Here is a 21596-nt window from a genome sequence, read left to right as displayed (position 1 = left end):
TTAAAGAACAAAAAAAAATAGTTGCAACGATTGTGATCATTTTCGGAAAGTCTTTGTCATATTGCATCTTTTACATGCTCCATTTTATGTGAGGAGATGTCGTGTGTTTCATCACACTAACTGCCATTTCAAAATTCCCGGAGAGCATTCTAGTTTTAGCATAAATATTGTACTTCATAATTATAATTACATTCGAGCAAATGCGATCTACCCCCTGTGCAAAGCGACGGAAGAAATCATTCCCTTTCGCGCATTTTCTCAGGCCTTCTTTTTTCCTCCAACGGCAAATTTGTCGAGCAGCGTTTCGAGCTACCCGTCCCTGGCTCCGCTTCCTACCCCTCGCCTGAGCACGCTGCTGAAGGATGTGGATGTTTGGATGTGTTGGTGCGTCAGACGGCCAATCGCTGTCAGCCGTCGTCCGTGCTTTTTCCCTCCATAGCGCTATCTCTTTCACGCGTGTGGTCAATGCTCGCGAGCTGTTGTGGCGCTTAAAAAAACCGTTAACAAACATTGCGGCGCTGCATTTGATTTTTCACAAATCAAACCAAAAAAGCGCAATGAGTTCAATCGCTGCAATGTAAAAATGACTAAGGAATCGCTATCTCACGCTGGAGGGTTGGCTGAGCAACGCGCAGAACCCTATTTCGAAGTAGCGCACGCAACACAGGTGGCCATGGCCGTGCATAGGAAAGCTTAAACCAAATTACATAAAGCTTAAGATTATGAGACACTATGATTTTCCTTTTATATGTTGTAGATTGCACAGATATGCTGAGTCGTATGCGCATGGGTGTGAGTGTGCGTGTGTGTGCACAACTGTCGCCGAATGTGTTTTCTTCCGGAATGTTATGATCCATCGGTCAAAGAAAGGAAGGTGTTCATGACGGTGTTTTTTTTATTGTGGAGCTGCATCCTTCCCCCTGCCTGCAGCGTATGCATCGGGCAGGATACAGTGTGGCAGTATGCAAGTTGCCCGCTGGATAGGAGCGGGCCCGCGGCACCGCCATCATTCCGCACATCTTAACAGCATGCCCGTCGTGGGTTCTAACCGCGTATGAACCGTCCGCCGTAGCAAGAGGTGACTATCCGGCTACGTGGTACTCAAGTCCTGAAAAGGCCGGCATGATCGCGTAGGCCATTACGCCAATAATAATAATAAGAAGAAGAGGAATAACATAGCATAACAGCCCACACCCGGAGAAGAGATTGGCTTATCTTTGTTGCTGCCGTGTTACCGCTGTGACGCGACAAATGCACGGAATGCACTCGACCAAAACATGAACCTACCGATCCGAACCCATTCCAAGGCACGGCGTCATGATACCGACTCAAAACCAACAAGCCACCAGATTCTGGACGGACAGGTGCAGTATCATACGCGCGTAATAAACCAAACCAGAATTCTCTTTTGTATGAATTCAATTCAAATTTTGTTTCCACTTGCGTCCGCTAGCGGAATTGGAAAGAAATGTGTAACATATCACATGCACGTTTGCTTCGATCGTTTGTCTTTTTAATACCCCCAACAGCAGAACTGGTCGCAAAGATGGTGGTGCCAATTAAATGGTTGTATTGTCTCCTAGGTAGCGGTAATCGACCGGGCGGCGTACAGTGCGTTTTCTGAGAATGCATGGAGTGTGTAGACGCAGCCGGTGACAATGCACGCATCAGAATCAAACAGTTTTGGGGTTCCCGCACGCACACACACACACACTCGCACGCACGCATGCACGCGCGTACGCGAGAACGCACCCCCGAACGCGCGTACACGCACGATCGATTTCCGCTACCTTATCGGTAGAATTGCTGGCTTAACTTGTAGCGCATCCTCATCCAAAGCACCGGGAGGGAAGGGGGATCGCGGCATGATAGAGTGGACGATCACTTTCCCCGCGCTGTGTGTGTGTCCGTGTGTGTGTGTCGTGGCCAGAAAACTCGAGACAAATTCCGGCACATTGAAAAAAAAATTTTTTTTATTGCCACTATACACCGTGCTACATGATCTTTAGAAGGTCGTTGAAGCATCAAACATGTTCAGATTTAAAAAAATATTAGATCAGTGTTAGACGTTCTCGTACGCTTGTTTGAAATTGGCTTCTTCACCCTCGATTGGCACGGGCATTAAATGGCCTCATCAGCAGCGGCACGAAATAAAATAAACCATCAATACACCGATAACACTTTAAATCCCAAAATGAACCAGCTTCTCCCGCATCGTCAAGGTCACACACAATAAATAAATGCTATACCCACCAAATACAATACACAACCGCAATGTACATATATACCAACGCATACACACAATCAGCTGACGGCGAAAGGCACGGGCTGAAGCGCAAGTAAGGCAAGGCAGGGAGGGGAAAGGGAGTGAGAGGAAGAGGAGGAAGGAATGGAATGAGCCCCAATATTTTTTGAATTTTTCGGCCGTTTTTTTGCTCCGCCGTCTGAAATAGTTCATCCATTCTTTCAGCAGATGGCGCTCGTTCCGCACCTAAAAACTGCAAGAAATACGCCGGCTATCGTAGTTTTGGCTGAAGTCTAGCGTATTTTTTTGCGTATTTTTTGACGCAAAACGACGCAAAAAACTACGCAGAAAACTGCTCGAATTTGCGCAGCGGGTAATAAAGACCGTCCAATGTCCCGATGAATCGTTTACTCTATTACACCTATTGCCACACTGCCAGCCTTGAACACTGAAAGGCATTTCCGACGCCCGCCCAACCCTTTACCCATGCCCCCTTGCATCCCTCGGTAAACGATATAACCATATTATGTCGTCAGCGCTTGAAGTTGATTACACATTCAAACACTTCTACCCCCCCCCCCCCCTCTCACCACCCAACCCGCTGTTCTGGGAGGCCCTTTTCCTTAACATTCATTCCGGCACGTACTTGGTGCCCATCGTCACGATCGCCCCTGGTGGCGCGCGCCCATTACAAATTCATTAACATACCGTTCGCCTTGGAGAGGGCTGTCGCCAGGCTCGGGGGCCGGGGCGGTGGCGCTTTATGGAAATCCATCGCTAGGTGGGTTGGGAGTGCGCGAACGGCCGGCCGGCTACGACTACGACTGTAAGGTGTAAGGTCCGCTAGCGTCTGCCATTCGGGGGCGTTCCGTACAACGGAATCGATGTGCGTGATGCACTTGCTATCGGGCGCTGGTACCGAACCGGCTCATCGGTGGAACCTGGAAGTGGACGATTGGAAAAAGCAGTTATAGTTAGTGAGAGTGTGTGTTTGTGTGTGTGTGTGTGTTTGCGATATGGTTCAGTCGTTATGGGTTATGATGGGCTACAAGGATGTCGAATAAAATAAGAACCGGGCTGTGGAGCCTTGCCCGGTGAAGTTGAATGTCCAGCGGGGCTTGGATACATGTATAATTAAATGCTAGGATATGCACCGAGGAACGTAAGCGTTATCTTGATAGTTGTGTACGATATATACCATTGAGAGGGTTGATTAAAGCTGAAAACCATCAAGTGAACGATCGTTGAGGTCATCGAATGAGATTAGGCAATATAAAACTATCTTAAACACCCTAATTGGTGGTTTCGTTACCTATTGTTCCATGCATACCTATGGCCAAGCGCCTAAATGTATGCAAAAAACGCCTGAAGGTATACAGCAGATAGCTCGTTAGACAGCGCATAAACGAAACCAAACATTACTCGTACATCTTTTCTTTTGTACGTAAGTGTTTCTGCTCCGCATTACTATACAATTTTAATCAGATCATGATTACAGGTAGCGCTTACGTTCCTTTACGCTGCCTGCGTACTCCCGTACTCGTACCGGCAGTGGAATGCGCCAGTCCGTCGAATGAAGTTACCCAATAAATCATCTCCACCTGCGCAACCACAATCACAAAAAAAAAACAAGGGAAAACGAGCACAAACCGTACCGCAAGAATGAAGTGCCTTTCATCTTCATCATCTGCCGGGAACTAACTTTACCGCGCGCCACATCCTTCGCTTCCGTTCCATTCTGTTCCTTCGCCTGGCTCCGGCTTGAACTTCGCACGGGTGCAGTGCATAAAGTGTGCGAAACTTTACCCACCGCCGAAATCGACGTGAAAAGCACACACCCTTACACACACGTACATACATCGAGGCATGGAAAAAGGACTGACGCAAGTTGTCGGATAAAAACGGAAAGGGGTTCTGCTGCAGCAATGCAATACGCCGTGCCACATACACCTTTACGCCGCTATGCTCTTTCCGTATCGCACTGCTATGTGTGTGTGTGTGTGTGTGTGTGTGTGTGGAGTGTAAGATTGAAGCAGGTAGCTGCTGCTTTCACGTTCAATCATAACGTACCGTACCGCGATAAGGGACATGCTTCCGTGCGTCCGGTACGTTACGGTTGAAGTATCACAGGCCACGATGGAGACGCCCGGTACCTTTGCTGCGGTGGAATGGAATTTGCCCCTCCCGAGCGCACTTCGTGTAAGCGTGTGAGGGAGTGTGTAAGTGTGCCTTCCGCTTGAAGCTGGCACTCGAGGAAATTATGCGCTCGTGCATCTTTAAACGCTCAGCAGTGTGGCTTTCTCGCTGATTTCCCTGGTGGCAGGTAAGTTTGGTTTTGGTTTGATCGTTTGCTCCGTTTGCTGTCAAAAGTGCTCGTTCGCAAGAGGGACAAAAACTGTGCACCAACACACAAACACACTCACATCAAAAGTTACCGCCCAGCAAGCAACGATTGACCATCGGTTATGGACGGTGGAGAAAATATAAAATTTTCACTTTGGAAACAACAAACACCGGTCGGCTGCCTACGGTGCGACATAATCACCACCTGTTCCTTGCCTTTCGACAACTCGCCCAAACCCCGGCTGAAGTTCATCAATGCCCGCCGTACAACCCTTTTCTTTCCCCCCCCTTTTGCGAAGCTATCATGCCGAGTGCGCGGCTCGGCAGCCACACTGTACGATAATTTATTGGAAAAGTTCTAATTTCCCAGGGTATGGAAGTCACCCGTGCGGTGGTGCGGTTGGGCGCTCCCGAAGTCGCTAACTTTACCCATCGTTTTATGGTCTTCACAGTGCAGCGAAAGAAAGCATAAAAAAGTACACACACAAACACACACACACTCAGACACAAATGAAACAAACAACACCGCTTGGGCAAGCAAAGATTTTACTTTTCCGTCAAAGCATTTTCTGAGCGGATGAGGAAAAAAACCTTCGCCCGTAACGGAGTGCTCAAGGTTTGATGCATAAAATTGGAGGGTACTATAAAACCGATACGCGATACAGTTAGGTGGGTTGCTGCTTTTTTGCTGGTATTTGCCAAAGTGCGAAAATCTCCCGAGAGCTGGTGGAATCGTTGGAAAGAAGGATGGAAAGAGGAAAAGTTGAACGATGGCTAGCGTCAATGTATAGTTTATTAACCCAATTTCAGAGCAAACTATAAAGTAAAGAGAGTGTTTTTGTTGTCGTTTAGATCGCACCAAGAGTAGATAGTAGTAGCAGTGAATAGGATTACGAGAAGGTGTAGATGGAAGATTCGGTATTTTGCTACATCTTCTCCAAAACAGGCTAAGGTAGGAAGTTTTTTGCTTCCATCATTGAATAATTGAGTTCCCCAATGGAAACGATGCATTTTCAGGCATTTCTCGTTTAATATATTTGATAATCATCATTAATCATTGACCATTATTATCAATATTTCCATGGTTATTAGAGAGATATTATCAAGCAATGACAATGAAAGCTATTACTATAATTTGATTTATTTTTTATAAAATTTTGATTGGTTGGAAAAATATATTTATCCATTAAGGACTTCAATTATCTTTCTGCACACAGCAACACTAGAATTTTAAACGATTTTGAACGTTTTAACGCGTTATAGAATAGCTACCGAAGCACGCTTCAAGTTTAAGTTCAAGTGAAACTAGAAAAACACTGTAAACTATGATTCACAAGTTGATTATTGTTTTGTTTTTATTGCTGCTCAAGTACCCTTTCTACGTGTCGATGTGGAAATGTCGCTCACTTGAAAGTATACTCCAGCTCACAATGAGAAAATAACGAAACAATACTCACGGACGATGCAGTGCAGTGCTGCGCGATGCAGATGGTAAATAATAAAATTGAATATGAAACGAACCTCCCAAGTGAAGGGGCGTTCCATTTGTACAGCGACAAGCAAGGGATTTAAAACGGTATTAAAACTACAACACGCTGTAGCTGCTGAAACGGTGTGCCGCCCCATTGAAGTTTTGGCGCACGGTACGGCCGTTTCTACGCGTACGCTAAATGGAATGGAGGTCACGGTCGCAATCTGAATGATTAAATTTGTACAGTTTGTACAAATTGAATCAGATGGATGAACTTTCCGCACTCGCTGGAAAATACATTAGCCTCGTGTTCTGCTTCCTTTGCACCGCACACTTCACCCCGCTGTCGGGACAGCGATACGATGCTCCCGAGCTTTCGTTACGAATTAGCCTCAACCTCCCTGTTGTTTGTCTGCCCTTCGCCACATCCAGTTGGTGCTTCGCTCTCGCGATGGATCCTTTTATGAATGTTCCATCAAACTGCGCCAATGGTTGCATAAAAATTATGTACTGCTTGAGCTTCACTCGAAACCGGTACCTTCAATGCTTGCCGTAGGAATGGCCAACGAAACGGGCGCGCATGATGACGGTGCTCGTTTAGAAAAAAAGAAGAAAAAATGACGGATACGGAAACGAACTGTGAAAAAGCGACCGGACAGTAACGTACGGTATAATTTACCTTCCACGAAAGGTTGTGTTGGTTGTGTTGCTCCTGCAGTTTGCCATCGCTCTACTGTTAATCTCTCTCTATTTCCCTCTTTTTTATGAAGCAAACACACTTACACACACACACACTTAGGCGCACATGGTGGTCATCCGACGAATATATTCATGTCATGCTGAGCGTGCTTTCCTTTATCACGAACATTATTTACGGCAGCACAACAGATAAAGTCAAGGTCCAAGGGTTTCGCAACGCCCTACATACGTCAAGATAATGGTTCGTTTTCGTCCGTCTCATAGGATCGTCTGCGATGAATCAACGAGTAGCAAAACTGGCAAATACAGCACACAAATGTAACTGAAGAAAAGATAAACGTACATGTATGTTTCTTGCTGTAAGCAGCCAACGCGTTACGATTAAATCAAAACTTTCTAAACCCAACAAGAAATGCCTTTTTTTTGGGTATATTTCATCGTAATTAAAAATTCGTCTTAATCAACTAATCGATTAGTAATGCTCGCGTCGTGTTTTGTATACTTAAAAACAGGTTTGTTCCTCATTGCGTCTTAAAATATCATTAATTGTGCATTGGAGGAAAAAAGCTAATATTTTGACATGCTTATTGCATACTTTAAGGCGCATAAATTGATTTGATTGACCTTGCCAAAACCTCTACGTTGGAAAGCTTATCTCCGTATAAACTGCTAATCGTGTGTAATCTACCGATAGACAAACATCAGTCCTCGCGTAACATCCTAATAGCGCAAAAGCGAATGAATCGCCAAGGACATTGTATGGTTAGGTAAACACAGCAATAAGCTTCGGATTACAAATGTAACACAATGCTAGGTAATCCGCACCATCCGGTGTGATTTGCTTTACAGAAAGCCATCTTTTTTTTCGAGACACATTGCTAGAAAAAGGCGACTGATTAATTGCCACCTAAGATTCTCGGAAACTTTGCGCCTTCAACTCCGCTTCATTTTCTCTCAGGAAGCCCGAAAGGTGATTTTAACTCGTCCTCCTCGAATGTTGGCTTATTTACGTTGGATAAACGAAGGCATCCATTATGCCTCACCCATTTGCAAACATTCATCATTGCTAAACACACACACACACACACACACACACACACACACACACACACACACACTCGCCGGCGCTCCGCATACAGGACATTTGAAGCAACGTATTTAAGCAGGACATTAGTGGGCGGTCAAAACCCCGCCCCTCAACACAAACACACACAAAGAGATGGATAAGGTCCGGCACCGCATCACCAAGCCCAAAAGCCGGAAGTGTTTACTTTCGAGCGAAAATCTTCACCTTGATTTGCACCACCGACCACCGATCTTGTGGAGCCCATTCGAGTGGAAGCCACCAGCCACCAGAGAGGGTCGGATTGGTTCCGGTGTGCTACTGCTGGGGGGGGGGGGGGGGGGGGGGAAGAAATAACAGTTTGTCGAAGCGGTTGCGGTGTGAAATGATTCACCAGGAAACCGCAAAGGTCAGTCCCGGTGCTCATTATCATCCGAGGCACTTTAATATATGTGAGGAAATAAATAAATATCAAATGAGCCGCAACGTCGTATCGGCGTAGTGCCGCCCCCTCCCCCAAGAAGCGAGAGAGATAAAGCGTTATAAATTATGGACCGACCGCAAAACCGGCGGCAACCGGTGGACCGTATGGCTGTGAGATTGCTGCCTCATCCTTGGCCGATGGCGCACGGGCGGTGATTTGAGGCAGCGTGGGTCCTTGCCGTCTGTTGAACAGCGACCGGTGGCTTACCGGGGATGGTTTTCTTCGAATTGTGATTGCGATGGGCGGTCAGCGTCCGCTTATCGATACACAAACGATCATCATAAGCCGGGGCGTGCTGTGAAGCGTGAACAAAAACTAACCACCATTCGTGGGACGTTTTGCCGCTCCTAATGCATTATGGATGAAGGGACGAGACCATTACCATTCGCTTGTGTGCCGGCGTATGTGCTGGCGGATATTGTAAGGGGGCTAAAACTTCACCCAATGTCCCAAGCAAAGACAAAGCTACCCGAGGGGACGGTCACAGTGGTCTCGAGCAGCTCGGCTAGCTTAACACACAGGCGGTAACGATTATGCAAGCAGCAGGTTCGCTTCAAACGAAGGCCGGATGGTCCCGGGAGGTTGGTTTCCATTACAATTAAAGTTTTCCCTTTCCGTCGGAAACTACTACTTTGCACTGCGTTTTGTTTTGGGACCGGTGGGCTTAACCGTTCAGTCTCAATTGCGGCACTGAAGCATTCGCATTTCTAAGATGGTTCACACATATTATGCAACCATTCAGCCATGGTTTCGCGGTCCTGTAAGCACCGAGATACGGAGGATTGCATCCATTTCCACACACACACACACACACACACACACATACACTCACCCATCGTTCGATGTCATTTTTGCATAATTGAACGCCCGAGGTGTGTTGAGGGCAGGATCGTGCACGCCGGATGAGGTGCAAATTGCGTAATGCGCCAAGTGTGCAATGGAGTCACTCGCGGAGCACGTGATGATGAGTGTGAATTACACGTATCGGGGGAAATTGGCGTCAGGTGAGATGGAAGCGGGCGGATTAATTCAACCCACTAAACATGATTGCAGTGTTTAACAGCAGGAAACAGCGATTTGCCTCTACCAGTCATAATTAATGGATGCTTCGGCAAGTACGGTTGTTGAACATGAACATCTGATACACGAAATTCGATGTTTTTATTCGATATATTTAATTTATGCTTGTTTGATTTTTTTTCAATTACTTTTTAAACGTTTGGTAAGCGTGTGTTCCGTGATTTTAACGCATTCAATTTCTACTGTAGCATCTTTAAAGTATGTTTTAATATTGAGCTCTGGTTCACGGCGCAAAGCTTAACTTAAAAATCGCATTGAATGAGATACTTTTTGAAGTTAGCGATTGGAAAATAATTAAAACTTGGTTTTGATGTGTTGATCACGATGATTTGATGGTGGTTTTGCATTTCAAGAGTTAGCAAATTGATAATATTATTGATGTTTGAAGCATTTTGTTCATAAGATCTGGCTTGCTGGGCGACAATTTTGCTTATGCTTATTAATACGTAAAGGCCGGGGGACCCTGTCCGCACTCGCTAGTGTAATTTTGATTTTCACTAGCGCATCTGGCCGCGGCTGATCGAAGCAAAAACGATGGAAAAACTACTTAATTTTGAGATCCGGCATGACCATTCCCTCGATGACCAAAAAAAGCTACTACCAACCGCCGCCAGATGCGCTAGTGAAAATCAAAATTACTCTAGCGTGTACGGACAGTGTCCCCCGGCCTTAAAACGTTTCATCGGATAATACCTTTGATAACTGCCCAAAAGTGTAACACCTTCCGAAAAATGATTGAAAAACGATGGAATTACCTGCAAAACAAACAATGTTTGGTCAAACACTCCTACTAGCTTGTTGAAGCTTTAAGTCTTCTCAAAGCAAATAAAAGTAATAAAAGTGTATCCATCTTCAACTCTTACAGTAATTACTTTCCTGCCATGGACAACCCTGTGTAGGAGTGATTGAACGTTTTGACAAATAAGGCGGGGTGACTGTGTGACAGTAGTTAAAGAAGATGTAGCACTTATTACACTTACATGTCCACCATTAACCATTGTAGCCGCACACTACAACAGTCCCATCACCTTTCGCCGAGCCAGAGATTGAGCATGATTGAACGCTTTGCGACACACTCCACACCGGTGTGCAAGTGTTCGGAACGCCCTCCAGCACTGCTCTTAACGACACAGTGCCACCGCTGTCTCTCTGCCACTGTCCTCTCTCGCATCAAAGTGCGCTTAGGCACCGATCCATTTTCTCACCTTTCGCACATTAATTTGTGCCATTTGTGTTGGCCGTTGCCGCGTTTCGTTCACAGTCGAACACGCCTCCGCGTTGACTCTTGCAACTTTTGCCCGTTGTTCGCGCTGGAGCGAGAGAGTGGTTCCCCGCCCCGTTGTGCGTCGTGTACATTCAACAGCAAAAGCATAACCAGAACTAATTTGGCAGCCGTCAGTTGCAATCGTTTCGGGCAGGGTTGCGAAATGGCACCTTAAGAGGCTGTTCCATCCCTCCCTCATCCTCTGCCGCTCAGGGGCAACCCGCGCACAGTTGACTTTTTTTTTCGCGTGAAAGATGAAAGTGAATGGCGCCTGGTGTTGTTGTGCTTTCTAGCTGTGGCAACGGGATGAACACAAAGGCGAATAGGAAAACACAACCACACAGTGCAGTAAAAACGTGCTAAAAGTAAACCGGTGCGAGGGCCCCTTCATAACGCACCGTTCAGCTGTGGGCTCGAGTGTTTTCCAGACAGCACGTGGTTTTTTTTTTTTCAAAAAATAAAACCCTTCAAAGAGGCTTGGCTAAATAATGAAGGATTTGCGGACGGTGCCAGATTGCTCGGCATCGATCGATGCTGCTGATGACTTACACGGTTCGGCACGGGAGGGCGTGTGTTTTCCGCGCGCAAACAGTTCCCGTCGATCACAGGAAAACAACAAGCCTACGGGAGTATGTGTAAGATGTACGTGTGTGCACACACCATTTGCCTTCCCGGGGGGTCTGGGGCTGGAAATGGAAAATAGTCACGTTTTGTGCTGGTAAGCGGTTCGGGTTTTGGGCCTGCTCACCCTCCACCAGCACACCCGGAGGCTAAGGGGTTTAAAGCACACGCACACCGTAACCCATATTGATGCCCAGCAGGATGTGGCAAGCGCAGCGAAACAAAGGCGGCGGTGCGGTCGTGATGGTGTGAGTTCGTGTTACAAACGGGTTTGATGAATCATTCGATGGCGATGGTGTGCATTTGAAGATGGCGACAGTGGCTTGACTGGTAAGACTGTAGAACAGCAGGTGGAAGGTGGTGAGGGAGATTTGTTCTTCAGGAATGCTGGACCTACTTAACGAAATTGTCGATGAAGAATGAATTCGAATGAAAATTGAAGATTGCTTTAGAAATGATCTACTTATTCCGCTTATCTTTGATGGCAATGAAGGCAAAGGAATTTTAAATTACATGTTTTGTACTATTTTAATGGCTCCTTTAATGTTTTGTAATTATTATACTTCTCCCCTAGCAAGTATCTATCAAATAGAAATCATTCCATTCTAAGCGCTTCGTATTACAACAGCGAAGAAAAATAAAAATAGCACCTTTGTTTTACTCCTATCAAAGATGTTTCGCATTCCTCGGGAAATGTGAAGGTTACAATAAAAAATAAAAATACCCACACCAAAAGTAATTCGATGATTGCAACAATAGCTGTTCCCACCCAGGCACAAAAAATGCTCTACCAGCCCGAGGCTCACAACGCTTGACTGTTGCTTGAATAATTCATTAACTCAGCACTCGGAAGTACATTCCTTAACCGAAACGTGTAACTTCTGCGCTCCTTCCCGTCCGCAACATCTCGGTTTGCTGGGTCGTTCCGTTCCGGTATAGTTATCCGGGGACTAGCCGACTGTTGTGCTGCCCTTTGCTCAAGTGTCGTGATAAATCCGGCATCATTAGTACCCGGCCCGGGTGGAGCGCCCGGTGAGCAATGGTCGCTTGCCGGGCTGACATATCGAGTGTGTCAGGGAGATTAACTGCATTAGTTTCACAATAAAGCACGTACCCAGTGTGCCCGGGTGTGAGTGCGAGAGCGGAAAGGGAAGATCAGCTTAAAAAAACGCTAAACAACACGAATGAAACGCCATGATAAACGGAGTACAATTGAGCATAGGAAAGGGGAGAGGGGGGAAATGCAAAAAATGAAACTAAACACCAAACAAGACGTAAATGCTAGTGGAAAGTTAGCGTACTATATGGTGCTTTGCGAATTAAACCACTTACGGATGTTGCTATTTAAAACGGTTTTACTAAAGCGCTCGTTTCCCACCACGGCAGGTGTAATGTAAAATGAATTCGATGGTGTTAATTGAACAAACAGATCGCGCCCGATCTGTGTGTGCTAACGCCCGTAACGCTTTAGCAAGGTGTTACGCATCATCGGGCTTTTCGTTATTCGCCATTTGGCGCCTGAAACTATGCAATGCCTTTGTTTGCTGTGCACGGTTCAGTCGAGGCATCTGCATAATCGATCCCGTTCAGCTTTGTTGAAGCTTTACACATTGTTCTTTCAATTTCATTTCATTTCCAATTTTGTACAATTTAATGGAAGGTAATGGAATATTTTGCATAAAAAAAACGGTCGAAAACGATGGCGATTACCGTATTGAATAATTGCATACTGATTCGTTCCGATTTTTTTGTAGTATTTTTTCACCATCAACTGTCTATTAAAGCAAATTTTCTATTTTTTTTTTGTTCTTCTCCTTTTTTTCCATTTGTCGCAAAACAACCTACAAAAGGTTATTACCAAACCCTTCTATCGAGATTGCTAAAACTGTTGGTATAAAACTCGCCCCAAAACGGCTAGCACGATAACCATAACTCTTCACAGGAGGTTGTGTTACGGTTGCCCGATCAATATCGCAACTCCATCGGGTATGTATGTATGTGTAGGTGAGATTGTGTGTGTATGTATGTGTGTGTGAGAGAGGGAGGGGGGGTATTAATTTGCTTGCGGTCAGGCTGCTCGTTAAATCTAGCACTAAACCCGACATCCCGCACCTTCCACTTGTAACGAAATACTTTTCAACGCGCGTCTCCCAAGCCATGCCACCGTGCCACCGGCCCGGTTGGGTAGTAGTAGTCTCTGTGGTTGAAACCGAGGCAAGAGAAGCCAACTGGTGAACTGGCTTCAACAAACAAAGTTAGTTGCCACCACCGTGCCAGCCACACAAGAGCCAGGGACCGAAACGAACCGACGACAACGACGACTGTACAATGCCTCGTCGACGCTCCGCGGTGCGGGGGGAGGGGCAGTTTCGGGGAAGGGGGAGAGGGTTGCAAGGATGTCCACCGCCATCGTCACCGATCTGCCCCAAGAGGAGGCAAAAGTCTTGCGACAAAACCGAAACTAATCAGCCCGGGTGCAAAATCGGTTCGCTATTGCATGTTAATTGAATTTCGTCTCTCGTCGTGTCTGCCGTGTTGGCCGTGTTTCTACTGAATGTTGGATAACGAACGGTTGGTTTGTTGAGTAGTTGTTTTTGGGCTGTTTTTTTTCTAACCTTTTCCGATAATGAATATGTCTACCAGAGAATCAAGCTGTTGGTCATACTGTTTTGTTGGTATACAAATTATAAAACAAAACTATTCAAAAAACAGGGTTTGTCGTTTGCTGTGTTGGTATGCGTTCGTTCGTTGTTGTTGTTGTACTGTGTTGATTAGCTATGTATTTCAAACTTACAGCTACTGTGTACAATTAAACAACTTTCCCACACATGGCTGCACATTACGCGTACGGGCAAACAGAACCCGCTACCGTTGGTGCTGGTTGAGATGCTTGTTGTGTCGATATGTTACGCAGTTTCGTCGAGCCTGGCGTTCAACGTGCAACGCGTACCAGCAGTAAACCAGCACAACCATGCCCATGATGGGTCCGAGCAAATGTTCGGCCCCTACCCGGCATGGGTTGTGCAGTGCTAATGGATGCCCGTCGCGGTCGCTGACGGTGCGCGGTCTTGCTGCGGTGTTAAAATTAAGAGCAAAGGAATGAACCCCCGGTCGAACATGGATCAAAAGGGGGCTGAGCAACAGTGAATGTTCGCTAATGAGCTGATGAGCGGCCATGGGTATCGTACGAGCAAACCCCTAACCTCCAGGCATGCGATGAGGGCGAGCTATAGGAGCAGGATTCGATACCGCGCAACGGACTCGCAATGAACTTTGTTTCGGGGAAAGTTTTCTTCCCCGAAACGGAAGGCTGTTGGGCTATTGGAACAGTTAGCATTGGGCGGGAGTGGGTGGGTGATACAGTGAGTTGGAAATAGCGCACTGGTTCGGAACTGGGGAAATTGTAAAGCAAATTCAGCATCTCTTGTTTGCATAATTAGTAATGGCAAGTAGAGGGCGAAAAGGGGTGCGATTGGAGCTCCATTGATTGGCGATGGTGGTAGAGTCGAAAGTTTGGCTGCTTTTCACGGAAAGGTATAAGCTTTCTACCGAAGGAATACAATAGATTGAATGAGGTGTACATTTTGGGGTGTTGTGTCGTGAACAATACACATAGTGTTACACATTTTAGCTTTAATTTGTTTTTGCTTAGTTATAGATCAATTATCAAGCCATTTGCAGTAGGAAGGCAAATTATTCAAAGAAGATTTTGATAATTATTCCCCTTTTTTTACTAGGGGAAAGCGGGGCAAAATGGGCATGTGGGGCAAAATGGGCACCCTCTATTTAAGCATTATTTGACTACAAAGATACTTTCCAATGCTCAAAATGTATTCATTGGAGTGTTCTATGAACACCATGTAAGTTTCATAACCCTAACACAACAAATAACCAAGAAAAGTGCAAAATAAGGTTTAGTAGCATATTGATGTAATTTTTGTCACTTCGAAAATAAGCTTAACCCAGTGTCACAGGGATGCGTTGAAGTTTTACATTATATATTATTAAAGATATGATATTTCTATACAATTTGTCTGAAGAAAGCAAGGCGATTGAATGCGTATTTTTACTAATATAACATAAAATACAAAAATGCTTCACGTGGGGCAAAATGGGAAGTTACGCTTGGGGCAAAATGGGCAGATACTTTTGACAAATGGCGTTTGGTGAGGCTATGGTGTTGTATTTGTCGTCTCAATAATGATAACAGACACAGCTTCAAAAGAATCGATTTTGTAGATTTAAACGTATAAAAACTGTTTTAATTTTGATAACATATTTTTGGAAGAATTTTAAGGGCTTTTCTGACCAGCAAAACAAAAGATAGAACGAAAATACATTTCACGAAACGTGCGCAAAAGCATAGACCATTACCTAAGTGCAGTTGTTGTGGCCCATTTTGCCCCAGTGTTTTGACGTTTCACAGTTTGTTTACATATGCCCATTTTGCCCCAGGGATATGCCCATTTTACCCCGCGTGTCAAAAATGCTTCTCGTAAAACATCAACTTTTATTTTATATTATTTACATGTTTTTAAGTTGTTTTCATTCTATGTGGCAATTTAAATCCATAGATAAATGGTGGAGGCATGCAATAATGAAAGAAAAATTGTGTTTTATGGCATATTCAAAGGAATATTCAGTAAACTGCTTAACATGCCCATTTTGCCCCGCTTTCCCCTACCCTTTCATATCCGCTACAACAAACAAATACACAACATTAACCCGCAACGTATCATCCTCGGAATGAAGTCATAATAAGCAACATTAAAATGATGCTCGGCTGTGTAGCCCCATTAAACGCAAGATGATGTTTAGCAGCCATTTAGCAGCGAACACACGGTACTTACACACTAAAACGACCTAACCCGTTCCGCGTAAAACGTGACCTCGGCAAATGCAAATCGACTTCTTGCTCTCACGCGTTCTCTCTCTCTCTCTCTCTTTCTATCTCTCTCTCTCTCTCACACACACACAAACACATACACACACTCACACACGCTTTCTCAACAGTCTAATGGAGTGGTTCCGTTGAAGCGACGCATTAAACAACCGTGAGCATGAATCACCAACTCAACTGCGACAAACGAGCTTTTATCATCGAGCGAAAGGGCAGGCAGATTAGCATCTTATCTCGAGTAAATCTCCCTGCACAGCACATCCTCGACCCCGGCAAAAGCCACACGCAGAAAGATGCTTTATTTTACGACGGCAAAAAAAAAAACAAAAAAAAAAAGGTTCTCTAGTAGCACTCTACAATCCATCTCGTATCGCCCGTTTCCACACGGGAAGCTAGTCGTCACAGATGGGCTGCCGGTAATTAAACTTGCCGCTGGTTCAAATGTAAAGCCTAGAAAACCTCCCAACCAACCAAGCAGATGCAGGCACACTTGAATACACAGATGGAAAATGGGGATACGTCGTGCATTAGATGCAGTTGGAGTGCCGTATCGCACCAGCGTTCACAAAAGATATCGTAAAAGTTCTTTAATATGAGCCAAAGTCCTCTTTTCTATCCCACCGATACAATGGTGCATAGTGGAAAGCTTTCGAAGCTTTTGAGTTCCACTGCCCCGTTTCGGAAAGGTTTGCAAATCTTCAAACGCAAGGGCAAGCAATCGTCCTTATTATCTGTGTCACTTCCTCAAGCACACATTGCGCCATTTAGTAGCTGCTCGGTTCAACCGAAGCGTACCTCGCACAGCCATAAAGCACAGAACAATCAACTTCTCAAACGACAGAGGATGGGTGGTTACAAAAAAAAACGAAAAAAACCGTGCTACCGTTTCCGGCTGTGTAGGTTCGAGACGCCCCAACTGTCAAAACTTTCCTACGTTCGGTTCGTGCGGGCCAAAGGGGCTAGGAGGTTCGTCGCCGACAGAGATGGCAGCGTGGTGAAAATTCAACGTGATATACGAAAAAGTTGTGACACAAAAAAGAGGGTGGGAGGGGGAGACAAAATGAAGGCAAGTTGGTAAATGGAGCAAAAATGCGACCGCCCTGTCCCTTGCTTCTTCTTCAATATTCGCCGTTTTGCCGTTGCCGTCATGCGTATTCGTACGAGTCCTACGAATGAGTGCGGCACTGCTTCGTGTGCTGGTCCACAATGACTTGTCATTTGTTTCGGATGAGCTACCGAACCGAACACGGTGGACCAGGAGAGGGAGGGGTGGAGAAAAAAAAGAAGGGAAGCTGCAATGAGAAGAGGATTGATGATTTTATCTTTCTTTTACGTACTTCGCCGCTCATTCCTCCCCTTCGCACGGGTTCGGTCGTGTCTTTTGTGCTCGGGCCGGCACTAGAAAAAGGGACACGAGTTCCATTTTCCAGTGGCTTGGCTACATCTCATTTTTAATAATCCTTTCGCCAGCATAAACCCCCGCACGGCCCGTGCCAGTTGGGTTCGCATAGTCACGCGTTCAGCGGAGCCCGCTTGCGTGTACTTGCGCAAGGGTGCAAGGGCAAAGGATCTTTAATACAATTTAATATATGCATGAAATCATGCGCAAGGGTTGCCCGGCGGCGTCCCGTACCCAGGTCAGGGGTGGCACCAAGGAGCACCGTAGTGTATTAAAGCCGTTAGAATTGATGACGTGAATGAGGCACGAGACAACGGACCGTGTGCAGGGCAGCAAGCTCATACCGACGGCACTCGTGCAGTAAGAAGAATGGGTTTGGCCCCAAATTGTGCTTGTTTCGCTTTGTTCAATTCGCTCCTCCAAATTTGCATCAAACGTGAATGTCGTGTCTTGGTAGAAATTTAAAAATCATGAAAAGGACGAACATAATGCCAGCCGGAATTTATCGCCATCCAACGGGTGATTTGCCCCCTTTCCAGCGAGCAGATTATACAGCACGCAATGTGTCTGTGTTCGTGTGCCCTCTGTACCATACCATTTTCCGAGAATTTTCCTTTTCAATTCCAATGTTAAATTTTAATTGTACTTATTTCCACCCTTGCGCGCATGGTACTTGGTGCAAACAGTTTAACGGAGCATGTGAGGAGCAGTGAAAAGGGCGGGGCAGGTGCTCAAACTCGGTTGAAATATTTCTCGCTTTGAAAGAAGCCCGTTGCGCTCGGTAACGATTTGCTTGCGCGCACGCAGCAGCTGGTTGCACTCAATCATTCAATTGTTTTCCCTCTCCCGCCAACCGTTTGGTTTGCCAGCATTTTCAGCAATCGAAAACCGCTGTGACGGCTTACCGCACACACACACATACACCGTCTGTGTGGTTCGGGGGAGGTATTTCAATCAATACATAATTCAATTACCGGAAAAGTGATAATTTCCAACGCAAACTGAAGCCAATGGATATGGTGTTTCCATGCTGTTAATTTAATTTGCCCGTTGCACTGATTGTAACAGCATGAATTAACTACTTTTAGTTGAACAATAGTGCACACATCGCTTCGGTGGAGTGGAAACAGACACGAAATTGATGTTTGCTTGAGATTCATGCTACTTATTTACAGGTAGCCAGATAAACTGCGTCATTTTAAATCTTTACATGCGTTCCGTTTTTCAATGCACCAAAAGAACAAGATGTAAAACTGATGAAAAAGAAAGAAGTATTTAACATGGAGGCGCCTGGTCAGCCACTCTCCAATGGACAGTGCAAACAAAGACTCGTTTGGTTTGTCTTGTCCTATGACTTACAGAGGGCGGCCTAAGTTGTGTGTCTGGCAGGAAGTAGACGAAACAAGTCTCTTGAATATCGTCACAAGCAAAGCAAACGTGTCCATTCCGCGACACAACGAAAAAAAAGGGCAAACTTGATAGAGAAAGCTGTAAACGGAATTTCTCACAGGAATCGTCATACCTGCCTTTGAAGCATTCCATCATAGGCAGTTCCACCCCAAAAAGGCCCGGTGCGTGCATGGGGCTGTGGATAAAATTTTTAATTGTGCTTGGTCTGCACCACTCGAAAATAACGTTAATAAAAACGAAATCATTACCCCAATTTACAAAATGCTCCACCTTGAGAGCACGCCTCGTTTCACTGTGCGCGTGTATATGCGGGACGGGTGAAGGTACTCCGTCCTGCGACACTAAGATACGCTCTGCCCCGAACTGAAGAGATCTTTTTTGTGCCGCTTTCTTTGTCCTCACTGCTCCGATTCGATTGGAAATATTGGTTTCCTATGCACTTAGGACTTTACGCCATACGGACAAGCGAAGGCGTGCGTATGATGTACGAGGTACAGCTGACTCGCTGGAATTTTACACCAGAATGCGTTTATCTCTAGGAAAATCCGGTCTTTAAAGTCGCTTCCACCTGTTGAGTAAACTTGTGCTCTCACTCATCGGGGTGGAATGTTACAGGTACAGTTCGCTGGAAACTCGTTCGGCACTCAGCACACTGTACATGCGACTCTAGTACAATATCGATTTTTTTTTTAATGGGACAATTTTTTTTTCCGTGATGCTCTTGAAGGACATCGTCGGACTCCTTCCGATGATTGAAAAGGTATCCTTTGAATTGGTCCATCTGCAGATTAAAACCCTGTCGAATACGGTACAGGAAATCTTTCCACTTCAGGTACGCCTCATGAAGCTCATCGTCGTTTCCGTCATTTTTCATGCGAAAAGTGCGCTCCGAAAAGCTGGTGCGCGGTGCACCACTATTCATGGTAATTCGACCGGAGAAAGCAATTACCGTTGCAAGAAGCAAGAAGCTGCCTAAGAGTGTCGCCTTCTGCTCGAGAAGTAACCGACCAGTGTGGTACACAACTGCAAGTGTCCAGGAGAGGCGAGAAAAAAAGCTTACAACAGAAGAGAAATACACCAACCTTACCACAGCAGTAGCCCGGGGACCGGAGACCGAGTGGAACATTAAGCAGCGAGTGGCCGCCAACTACTACTAACCTTCCCATCCGGCCGGGAACTGGCACTTGTGAAGTGGTCGTACAAGAGTGGTCTGTTTGGCCGTCTGGCCGTTTTTCCTCTTCTTGTTGCTTCTCCCCGAATGTACTGCCAAATGCCAAGATGTTTTTCTTTGTTTCAATTATCCACAGCCACTGCTTCTGGTTGCAAGCAGCCACGGTGCGCTTGCTGGTGGTGTTGTGGTGTTTTCCTTGAGTGGTTGTTGTTTTGCTGTTCCTTTGCCGGCTCCGTTCTTCTTCTTAGCTTAGCTTTCGGACGGCAGGACGGCATGGGCAGAGTGGGCCACAGGAAGACGGAGTCGATTTGAGGCTTCCGAAAACCAAACAATCCGGCAGAGCACATACCTTCATGTGTGTTTGTTTGCCTTTGTGTGTGTTTGTGTGTATGTATCTGTGTGCTTGCTAGTGGTCGTAAAGAAAAGGCAAGAAAAATTAGCTCCCACTTGCTGAGCGTACGCTGAGCGCCTTTCGGTTGGATAAACAGAGGCTGGTGAACCGGAGCGGGTTGCGCTTGTTTCGCATTTTATCTACTCGGGGTGGGAGTTTTTTCTTCCCCTTCTTTCGTTATTGTTGTGTGCTGCCTCTTTAGTCGTTTTGCCAGGTCTGTGGTTTTATGTGTCTTTCGCTTATCCGAAACCAACCAACAGCAAAAAAGCAAGAAAAAAAAACACACACACACACTGTCTGAGCGATAAACAATGGTGAGTTGTGTTTTGATAGAAATAAATTATTTTAATCCTGCTTAAATAATCGACACGCTGCCATTAATGTGGCGGAAGCCCGAACGGAGCCTCCTGTTTGGAGCACGGAACGCTCTCTCTCTCTCTCTCTTTCGGCAGGGCCAACCAACCCCAGCGAATGGCAGCGCGTTTACGAGCCGGGACCCCGTTGAATAATGTATGGTGCACAATCGTTTACGGGAGTTCATTATTTTCGTCCAGTGGCTGGGTTATTAATTACGCGTGCTCGCACACAAACAAACGACTGCAATACGCCTCCGCTGCTGCCTCGTGGATGAACGCCCGGTGCTTGGCGGTTAATTAAGCTGAACGCAATTATTAATTATTGTTTACTTTTAGAGCGATTTTGGTTTTGGATGATTTGCACGGTGGCGGGTTTTTATTTTTCAGCCGGACAAAGACAACCGTAGCATAGTGCCGGCACTGATGCGGTGTGTTGTTTTACCATGAAAGTACCATCTTACGTCAAGGAGCTTTCGTGAATTGGGTAGATGCATTTGTTTTTATTAGCAATATTACGGGGTGGAAATCGATAGGAAAATAATCCTATCTACTCTCATCGATAGTCAATCAGTAGGAGAGCGTTTGATGCGTGTTTTGATAATTCCACCGAACGATTGATGTTTGTGAAAAATAATGCAGAGCAAGTCAAGTGAAAAGTCAAGAGAAAAGTTCTCTATTTCTTCAATTAGACTGGCGAAA

The 21596-nt window shown here is 45.7% G+C and overlaps 1 protein-coding gene across 2 annotated transcripts in view; it reads right to left on the bottom strand.

The window, feature by feature from the left end:
- LOC1269968 (5-hydroxytryptamine receptor) overlaps positions 1 to 21596 on the bottom strand; it is an 86252-nt gene that overhangs the window by 27086 nt on the left and 37570 nt on the right. For both annotated transcript variants that reach the window (XM_061643203.1, XM_061643202.1), the window contains exon 3: positions 2954 to 3186. In XM_061643203.1, the coding sequence (XP_061499187.1) occupies positions 2954 to 3020 (67 nt within the window). In that variant the 5' untranslated portion in view covers positions 3021 to 3186. The remainder of the gene's footprint in view (positions 1 to 2953; positions 3187 to 21596) is intronic.

This window comes from Anopheles gambiae, chromosome 2 (genome assembly GCF_943734735.2).
Source record: "Anopheles gambiae chromosome 2, idAnoGambNW_F1_1, whole genome shotgun sequence".
NCBI lineage: Eukaryota > Metazoa > Arthropoda > Insecta > Diptera > Culicidae > Anopheles > Anopheles gambiae.
This window is presented reverse-complemented; position numbering and strand designations above follow the sequence as displayed.